This window comes from Clupea harengus, chromosome 21 (assembly GCF_900700415.2).
Source record: "Clupea harengus chromosome 21, Ch_v2.0.2, whole genome shotgun sequence".
NCBI classification, from domain to species: domain Eukaryota; kingdom Metazoa; phylum Chordata; class Actinopteri; order Clupeiformes; family Clupeidae; genus Clupea; species Clupea harengus.
Window position 1 is genome coordinate 17,382,517 of NC_045172.1, and position 10,180 is coordinate 17,392,696.

General features: G+C 41.7%; 1 protein-coding gene across 1 annotated transcript; it reads right to left on the bottom strand.

The window, feature by feature from the left end:
* Window positions 1-392: 392 nt before the first annotated feature.
* npffr1l3 (neuropeptide FF receptor 1 like 3) lies at window positions 393-9,912 on the bottom strand. The gene is made up of 3 exons (XM_012840562.3): window positions 9,654-9,912; window positions 3,781-3,880; window positions 393-1,900 (listed from the first exon to the last, which is right to left on the bottom strand). The coding sequence occupies exons 1-3, from the start codon at window positions 9,895-9,897 to the stop codon at window positions 955-957; spliced, it is 1,290 nt and encodes a 429-aa protein (XP_012696016.2). The 5' UTR covers window positions 9,898-9,912; the 3' UTR covers window positions 393-954.
* Between the last annotated feature and the right edge of the window lie 268 nt (window positions 9,913-10,180).

Sequence of the window (10,180 nt, forward strand, 5' to 3'; positions counted from 1 at the left end):
TCAAGCACTAACAAAGGTTATTGTGGTTGTCATGCTTCAGAGAACAAATAAAAACGTGTCTGCCCTTCTGTTCACCCCTCTGAATAGCTGAAGGCTGAATACACTGAAATAACTTTAAAAAGGCTACAAAACCTTAATACATAATTAGCAAATGGATTTTCTCCACGTCCAATACATTTATATATTTTTTCAGTAAATGTATGTGTTACAGATTGTTTATTTTCTTTTTCTCTTCTCTTCTCTTCTCTTCTCTTCTCTTCTCTTCGTTTCTCTTCTCTTCTCTTCTCTTCTCTTCTAATTTCATTCAGCTGAAATGTAACCACAGGACATTGTCGTTTGTATTTCCATTGTCAGTCTAACCCTTTTTAAGATATGGCAGATATGTCTCTTTTTCTTCACAGTGGTATGTATAATGCATTGAATGTCACGGTGACCTTCCAAAAATATCAGAGTTAAAGGTGAACATTACCACAGCCACACAGGAGCAAAAAACAATGTCCCAGGATGCTCCTCCTCAAGGGTATTAATGACTACTCACATTATGTGTCACTTGTGAAATGTGTGTGAAATCGTGAGGCTTCCCCTCTTCCCCTATAAGTCTGGGGTTCAGCATGGGTAAATTGATGGACATTGTGTGTTTTTAGGACTACTGAGATACAGATATTGTTTTTATCCAGCAGAGGTCCTGTTGAAACACTTTCTTGGGCAAAATAAGAGGGGGGGGGGGGGAACTAAAGTACAAAAGGAGCAGTTATGGAAACGTGTTGTCATACGTTTAGGTGCTTGGAGTGTACTAGAGTGTACCTGTTTTACTTCTGTTCTGAATTTTTTCCACAGCCCAAGATACTAAATGGTTTTTGATGCGATGCTCACAAAATAATATATTTCAAATTGCTTTTCTGAGCTAGTTTATTCAAATCCACTTGGGTTCAGCCATGTCCATAGAAATGCATCTCACAGCTCCCAGGCCTGGTAGCACACAGCTCGTTTCGGAGAAATAATCTCCGTGTCATCCATGTTAAGGTCCGCGCTCACCAACCCGCGGCAGCTCCCTCCCTCTTTCTCAGAGTTCCCAAGTTCCACGATCAGCCCCTCTGTCCTGTTCTCCATCTCCAAATGCACGCACCCTGTCAGGTCGTTGTCTGTGTGCACCCGGTTTCGCAACCCCAAATTGGTAGACAGAACCACCTCCCTTGGCCCTCGGGCCAGGCTGTGCCTGCTTCTCCTCTTAGGCGCCAGGCTCCCCAGCACACTGAGGCAGCAGGGTTGGGCCTGACAGGCAGCCCGGAAGCCCTTTTTGAAATTCTCGTTGAAGTAGCCATAAATAATAGGATTCACGCTAGAGTTGGAAAACGCCAGCCAATGGGAGAGGGGGAACACATATCCGGTGAGGAGGTCAAGCTTGTCCCCCTCCGGTCGCGCGTAGTCGGTCAGCAGCAGCAGGGTCCACAGCGGGAGCCAGGACAACATGAAGAGCAAGGTCACCACCGCTAGCATCTTGATGACCCGCACGCGCCGCTGTGTTTTGGGGGATTTGCCTGGTGGATTGGCACCCAGCTGCTCTGCATTAGCCAGCGCGTGAGTGTGGAAAAGCTTGGCCCCGATTCTCCCGTACAGCAGGACGATGAGGGTGAGAGGCACCAAGTAGATGTGAGCAAACAGCACCGTGGTGTAGACCTTGCGCATCTCCGGGTCAGGCCAGGTCTCGTAGCAGTAGTAGAGCGGGTAGGTGTGATTGTGCTTGCCATCCAGAACCACGTGATCTTCCTCTTGTTCAACTGTCAGCATTACTGCCGTGGGGAACATGATGACCAGCGCTAATAACCATATCAAACCGATAGTTGCCTTGGCAACAGACAGGTTTAGCTTCGGCTTGAAGGGATAAACAATGCAGCGAAAGCTTTGAGGGAGGAGATAGAGGAGGAGGGTGGAGGGGGAAGAAAGAGAAGAAACAATTGTTTGGACTAATATTCTCCATCATCAGGCACCTTGCCTGCAGATTACAATTATGAAAACATGCTGAGGGTGGGAATTGAACATGATGCAAATTTTGAAGCAACTTGAGAGATCTGTATAATTAAATTTTTTATGGTACTCTAGTGACTCAGCTGTTGGCTGTTGGTATGAGATCACATACAGCTCAGCAACAAATACAACTACCAGTACAACCAGTCATTTCCTCAATATGACTGATTTAATGATGTCACACAGGTTTTAAAAGAGAGTGCAGGTTGTTGTTATGTTATAATCATAATCATAATCATGTCATAATCAGTACTCACAAGACCATGAATAATTTAGACTCATCAGAGTTAAAGTGACAATATGTGGGTTTTTTTTAACCATTTCTAAGGTTTTTTTTGTGGTTTGCAAAAACATTTGCATTTTTACTTCCCCTTGTGACAAATTTCATTATCAACCGCAAATTAGTAATATTTCAAAAATCATTCATACTCGTAAAAAAACCTTTCAAACGGGTAGTGGTGGTTGCTTTTATGGTCATTGACATTGTTCCCGGAATCTACTGAGGCTCCACTTCTAACTGTCATTAGTGGAGTCAATGTGGCCTTCACTTTCCGTGCCTTCTCAAATTCTTCTTTAAAGCTCTACTTTAAAGCTCTTTAAAGCCACTTTTTCATATTAATTAGCTAGTAATTGTTTGTATTTGGATCTGGGCTAGCGTCTTAGCATGACACCAGCATTTTCTTTTCCTGCCTGAATCTTGCATCTTGTTTGCATGATGGCCTGTCTCTAGTCTAGATTCTTTTCAGAGAATAACCCTGGCATCCTGTCTTGTGTGATAACAACCTGATGCCATTGTCCTGTTTTTCCACGTCTGTACTGTGCTGATGCAGTTAGTGCTTCTGTGCTATCTTTGAGTACAGCCATTTCCTGTCACTAGAGAGGATTTATCTACAGTCTCCACAACCAGCTCCATGTTTACCTCTTCTGGCTTATGATGTCTGAGGTACTGTTTAAAGCGGCAGTCCGCCATTGCATGCTGTAACCGATGCAATTATATGGATGCAAACACTTCACTGATTCAGAGTTCATGTAAATTAGCTAAATCTAATCTAATCTCATCACTCGAATGAAAAACTGCACTCCTGGGTCTCTTGCGACAAGACGATAAAGACAGACCAATCTAGCTCTGCGGTAATGTTAGGTCGAGCATGAAAGTTAATTCTCCTCTAACAAACCCCACATAAACAGGCCCCCTCATCCATAACAAACGAAATTGTATGGACCACCCATTTACCAATTATATACAAATGGTTGTTGGTGATTTTTTAAGCACGCAGTTGGTTGAATGTTTACAATGACAGGAATTCGTAGCCTTTCAAATGCACATCCTCAGCATACTACGAGAGACTAAGTTATATCACTGAACTGTGATGAAACACATCAATGATGGGGTTCATATTGTCAAAATGTGCATTTTTATAAAAGTCTGCATTTTATGGGTTGAAACACGCCATCTTCGGTTTAAATTACCTTGCAAGGCCGATGCTGGCGCAGAAACCACTTTCTACATCTCTACGTTAAGATATTTATAGACCCTCCTGACCCCCGCCCGCACCCCCTCAATTCCCCTACCCCCTTCCCCTCCGCCCCTCGCCTGTCTGCGTTTTTCAAAATTGTAATTAGGCTCGGGGGGGTTAAAATTACAAATCAAGTTACAATCAAATCTAATGGTAGTTATTGATGGTTTTTTATTATGGAAATTTTGCTTTTCCAGTTTCTTTGTGCATCTGTACAAAGTAGTCAACAAGCACTCACCGATCCACAGCAATGGCCACCAGCGTGAAAACTGAAGCACACACGGACATCCCCTGCACAAGACCGCTCACTTTACACACAGCGTTGTTGAAGGGCCAACCTGTTCATTGAACATAAGATCAGTTTAAAGATTTAAGATCTGCCATTGTTAAATCTTCATGCTAGTTCTAATGTCAATTTTCCAGTGTGACAACAGACACATTTTCTAGAATAGAAGAACTGTTTTACTTTGGTACAATACAAAAAATGAAAAAAAAATAATCAATCAACAAAGTCACAGTCCCTTGAAGATATCCAATTATTGTTTCCTTCTGTGGTAATGGAAAGCATTTTGTCGATTTTATTGCACCTAATGAAGTTTTGAAGTTTATATCTTTGTGTGAAGGTTGTGGAATGGCAACAACAACATCAAGACTATGACCACAATTCTGAGTGCAAGTTTCACGGTCTGCTCTCCTTTGGTAATGAGCTGTTTTGCATAAACAGCATTTGCTCAGTGATGAAATTACGATGAGAATGAGGCAAATTATTAATTCAGTTTTTAAGAGCAAAAGAGCTTAGGACATTTGGGTATTGTCTGAGCAATATATTCCCTCTCCTGAACCATGAGGGGGATTTTGGAAAGCTTCACATTTAGTTTAGACCACACAGAGAATATCACAGCTAAATTAGAATAATTCGAGGGGAGCATACCCACACGACTTCTTTGACGTGTAGTGAACATCATTCCCAAATTCTCAAAAGGGCGTAAAAAGTAATGAGGCAAGTAGGCTGCTGCTGTGCTGTGGGTAATAGGAGTTAAGTCTGTTTATGATGTTGTTAAGGGTTTTCTGTGACGACAATGGATTTCTGGGGTTGTATTTCAAAGTTTTCTATGAATAATTTCTTTTCACGAGTTGATTGATTTTTGGTAATGATTGGGTAATGTCTCAGGGGCTAAGCCTTTATATGATCTTGGCCGTGACTCACTGGGGAGAGAACTATTTATAGAGTGGAAGGGAGTCGAGCTCTGTGTTCAGCGTCTGTGGATGTAGCCTGTTAGAGCTAGTTGAGTGGGGACCACAGAGAACAATTTTCTTCTTTTTTTTTATAGCATTTTGTTTGAAAAAATTGAAAGATAGATCAGTGCTGGCGCTGATACTAAACTCTCTCTTCTGCAGAACCCTCAGTCATCTGGGCCACAACTGTGATTAGGGAATTACTGTTAGACCCAGGGACTGTGACCAACCACTGCAACTGTAAATTATACCGTCACAATTATTTACAATAATTTACAATTTGCCAATTAAGTGACATTTCTTCAAAAGAGCAGGACACTGAGAAGATATATTACTAAAGCCATTTCTAATCCTTATTGTACCTTCTGTCAAACTGAGCAAACTGGGACTTTCCTACACATGGTGTGGGAGTGCGAAGAGGTACATGCTTTTTGGCATAAAACAACATCAATAATATCTGATATGATAGGATGTCCAATCCCTCTTGACCCTGTCGTCTTATTACTAAATGATGATTCTGGGTTGAACTTGACTGAAAAACAGAAGAAGATATGGCTAGCTGGCTCAACAGCAACTAAGAAAATTATAGCCCAGCGATGGCTCCCTCCTCATGTAGCAAGAGGCGAAATATTACTGTTGTGTGCTGCCAATGTTGTGTGCTGTGTGCACAGGGGTAGAGAAGTCATTCGGTAATCAGAAGGTTGTAAGTTCAATTCCCTGTCGAAGTATCTTTGAGCAAGACACTTTCTTCACTCTTCTTTCTTTTCTTCTTCCTTTCCTAACTTTTGCATTTCATGCACTGGTATTTCCTTCCCATGTGCAAAGGCAACTTCATATCTTCAAAAATGATTGATATAAAGCAAATTGCATTAATCGCTAATGTTCGGAAGATTTTCGCTTCCCTCACAGACTCACGGCCACGCCCCTTTCCCAGCCTGTTCATTTCCTCATTCTGTTTCACTCAGCTCCAATTAGCCCTGATCACTTGCCACCCTGCCACCAACCTTATAAGCTACACTTGTGCTCACAGCCCCTTCCTTTCACTCAGACACAAAGAACCTGAATGCTGTTGCTTGTGCTCATCCTGTGTGCGTTATCTGAACAATGTAAGTGTATTGGTGATTACTTCAATGGACTGAGCTTGATTTAGTTAGAGACGGAAGATGTGCCTATAGAATTGTTTGCTACTTTAATTTGTTGCCTTAATGGAAATGCTCCTTAGCTTGTGTAGGCTGATACTATGTTGTACATTTATTATTATGTGGCACATTGTATGATTTATCTAGTTTTGTATGACTTGAGCGCACTTGTGTTGCTGTGGCATCCTTTGTACAATGTAATATTTTGGAGCTGATTTGTATATCATTTCTCATTCCCTGCTAGAAACCACACACGCACATCCATACAGTCCTACTCGTATCCTCAACGGAAAATCCAATAAACAAATTGAACTGTGAATCCTGACTGGTGTGTTCTTTCCTTCTTTTACTCTTCTGTCCTTTCTTCTTTCCTTTCACTCTTTCTTTTCTTCCTCCTTTCTTAACTTTTGCATTTCATGCACTGGTATTTCCTTCAGGAAATACATTTTCTAGTTGCATTTCAAATTGAATATCCCATTGGTAAGTCTGCAGCATGGATTTTTCTATACGGTGACAAATTGTGAATATACATTTTCCCCTTGTTTCGCAATCTTTGGAGGAATCCGCATCGCTGCTTGCAGCTATATTTTTTTATTATTATTATTGTTGTTATTATTATCAGTAATAGTAGGCCTATTATTAGGCTATTCATTATTATCACCATCATTATGTTATTATTATTATAATTAATGATTATCGACCCATTATTATTATTGTATTATTATTATCATAATAATAATTGTTATTATTGCTATCATTAGGATACTGTTATTATTATGGGCCTCTTGTGATCTTTACAAAAAAAATCCTACAGGTCTGTCAATGTGAGACATGAGCCTGCTTTGCACTGCAAAGGTCCTCAAATCTTGGGGCAATGTTTGACAAATATATCAGGTCATCCTCGATCTGTGCGCGGTTGCGGTATTTAGTTTTAAGCGCAGTCTTGAAAAGCCTATCTCGCACAAATATGTCGACGCGAAAAGGAGGAGCATTTTTAAGGCTATGTCGCAAAGCTGATCATTGCTACCCAGAATGACGAGAGGGGAGATGCTTAAGTCTACTGTCACTCTTCAGCTGATCTTTTATGTCTAGTGACGGCTCATCTGCTGAGCAGAGAAATGGATCCCGAACTCAGGCGAATGAACGGTAGTCCTCTTTGAAATAGGACCCAAACTGATTTCTGATATTCGGTGTGATAGTGTCATTTGACATAGGTATTGTGCTGAGTTTAGCTCCTATCATTATTCTACACGTCTTGCGTGGCCGGCTAAATCAGTGTTTCGGCAATTGTATGGGGTTTGCCGAGCTCAATTCTATGAGCAACTACATAAGATGCCTCCACTGCTTGGAGACAGTGCTATGCTTGGACATGGTGGTTCGTTGTTGCTGGAGGCCATCACGTTTATGTTTAAAGAAGTCCACAGGCTTCTCTTTCTGACTTTTACGAATCAGAAACTTGTCCATGTTGTGTTTGTTTGCTGATACAGTGTGTGTGAAGTTAATAAAGTTCTAATTTCAACGTCGTGTTCTTGTATGTGTGGTTGTGAACGATTTGCACACGAATAATGGATAAGGCTGTGCCAGGCAATGATTCCTAACAAAACGAACTGTACGCAATGTAGACAGGGACAGCACAAAATAGTATTCAAGTGCTGGTGTTTTATTTGTTGCAACACGGTGGATGATCAAAAAATGTAAAGGTAGGCTAGGTGTTAAGGAGAAAAGGGCTAGCTGTAGTTGGAAAAGGTAGCTAGCTAGGCTAGCTCTCGGGGCTACGAGCTTTTTAAAAAGATTGTGGAGCAAATTACTCCTTAGAATAGGCTACGAATAGACCTACTGCAAGTGCAGTAAGGTATTACTAAGGAAGGAATGAGTCTTTAAAATACTGTTTATAAAGCAATGAATATCTGAATGATAGAGGAAACAAGAGAAATTGAACAAACTCTGCAGAGTGTCGTCTCAGGGTGAGCGGGTTACCATGCCTGCGTTTTTTTTTATACTCGGAAGCGGAGATGCAACTCGAGTTGAAATGATAAGACTCCGTTTTGATTGGTGGATCAGGAGCAAAACAGTATTTGATTCGTTTGGGTCAGTCCAGCCCCTTGCATTTCGCCACTGAGGGAGCTTTCACTAACCAGTGACAGGTTGGCGGTTTTTTTTTTCTCCGTCTGTGACATCGCGCCCCCCACTTTGAGAACCACTGAATTACAGGATTAATGCGTTATTTTTTTTTAACGCATTTAACTCATGCGCAGAATGAGCTTCCAATATACCCACAATTCCACTCAATCTGCACTAGTCGCCGTTTCTAATGCAGTCAGACGGCAGCTGCTATCCAAACAAACAAACAACATGGATAATTCTGGTGAACCCGAGGACTTTCTGGATGGGAAGTTCGTGTTCCAAAAAAAACAAAGATGGAACATTCAATAAAACCAAAGTGATACACTCGGCGGGAAGACGTTATCGTTTCACCGTAGCAAATGCGTTGGTCGGCGAGGGGAGTTCAAGTGGAATGCGCCAAACCCTCACTTAAAAACGTAGGCCCCTTAGTAAATCCGCCTGTGACAAGTTGACTAGCACTGTTGCCAAATGGATTGCAAAAAGCTGTAGGCTGATTCATATTGTTGAGGACGAGGGGTTCACCGAAGTTGTGCGAGCATCAAAGCACCGCAAAGACGCACAATAATGACAAAAATCCACGAGCTGTATGAAGCTGAAAAGAAAAAAAAGGAAAATGACTTGGCTGCTACGAAACATGTGGCGCTGACAGGGGGATCACTGGACCTCTGTGAGTAACGATAACTACCTTGGTGTAACTGCACATCTAATCACCAACGAATGGACATTAAAGTCGTTTACACTAACGTGCATGAAGACAGAAGAGCGCCACTTTGCAGAGGCATGTGCAAAATAGTTCAAAGCTGTTGCAAGCAACTGGGCAATTGAAGACAAAACGACCACTAGGGCCTTTAGAGGCATTAGATTGTGTCATGGTGTGGTTAATGGTTGTTTTACAAAAAGGAGAAACTTTTTCAACCATCCTATAAAAACAATGGCTAAGAAGCCCAAATAATTCTGTGATGCATATAGACTGACTGGCTATTAACCTGGAAATATGAGTGTGTGTCTGGATATGCCTTGCCACAGATCAGTTGTGACATCCGGCCTGATTGACCCACGAAACGCCTCCTCATATCCGCTCTCTGATGAGGTGAACGTGTTACTTGGACATGCAACACCGTGGACAGAGACAAAATATGTGCCTCTGTTTTATAGAGTTTCATATATAGTCCTCTACAGGTTAAAAATAAAATATATCAAAAACTATTTACAGGTCTAAATTTCACCTAATGTGAACTAGGTTACTCTGCAATGATTCATGTGACTCATTGGCAGCCCACGCATCTGTTTGAATGGAAGTGAAAGACACATTAAAGCCCCGGAAATGCCCCATAAATCTGGTCTCAGTGAAGCTGTGAAAGAAGTCTGAAGATTCAATATTCAATAGATTCAATAGGTCTAGCCACAGGCCTCTGGACTGAAAGAAAATTCGGCTGAACCTCAAGTGGATTTCACCTGATGTAAAAGTAACTGAGAACCCCATGACTCAGTGATAGCTTATTCCCTGTAGCTCACAGCAGCACCTGTCACATGTAGTAAATACCAACAGTCTGGCATATGTTAGGAAAAAAAATGAGTACCCTCATAGTCATAATCATCAAAATCATAGTACCTGTGATGAGATTGTCAACCAGTGTGGTGGGAATACAAAATATGCCCACCAGGAGGTCACTGATGGCTAGGTTGAGGATGAAGAGATTTGTCACAGTACGCATGTGATGGTTCCTCAGCACAATCACACACACCAGTCCATTTCCTATCATGCACAGTAGGAAGATGAACAGGTAAGCCAGTGTGTACACGGACGCAATGGCCAGCGAGTGCTGATAGTATGGAGACAGCGTGATGTTTGCCATCGAGTTTGAGTAGCTGTCATTGCCACCATCATAGCTAAAATTGAGGTAAGAGATTCCATATCTTGTTGACGCCTCCCACTCTCCTTCCATCAAAGTCGTGTATTCCTGCAGACTCATCCTCACTGGAGGTGCTCTTTAGGGCTGGAAAGGTAAACAGGGAGAGAAAGAGAGAAAGAAAGAGAGAGAGAGAGAAGTAAGGTGAAAAAGTGAGAGTTAAACCAATGACAAACAAACATACACTGTTTGTGTGCTTATGATAACACCATTTAAGCTGTCAATTTGG

What these genes read in the sequence shown, in the direction of transcription:
- npffr1l3 (XM_012840562.3), bottom strand. Translation starts at nt 9,897, where the DNA reads ATGGCAAACATCACGCTGTCTCCATACTATCAGCACTCGCTGGCCATT. An exon ending in GGTTGACAATCTCATCACAG is followed by an intron (nt 3,881 to 9,653) that starts GTACTATGATTT and finishes TTCAATGAACAG; the next exon opens with GTTGGCCCTTCAACAACGCT. An exon ending in GTGGCCATTGCTGTGGATCG is followed by an intron (nt 1,901 to 3,780) that starts GTGAGTGCTTGT and finishes CCTCCCTCAAAG; the next exon opens with CTTTCGCTGCATTGTTTATC.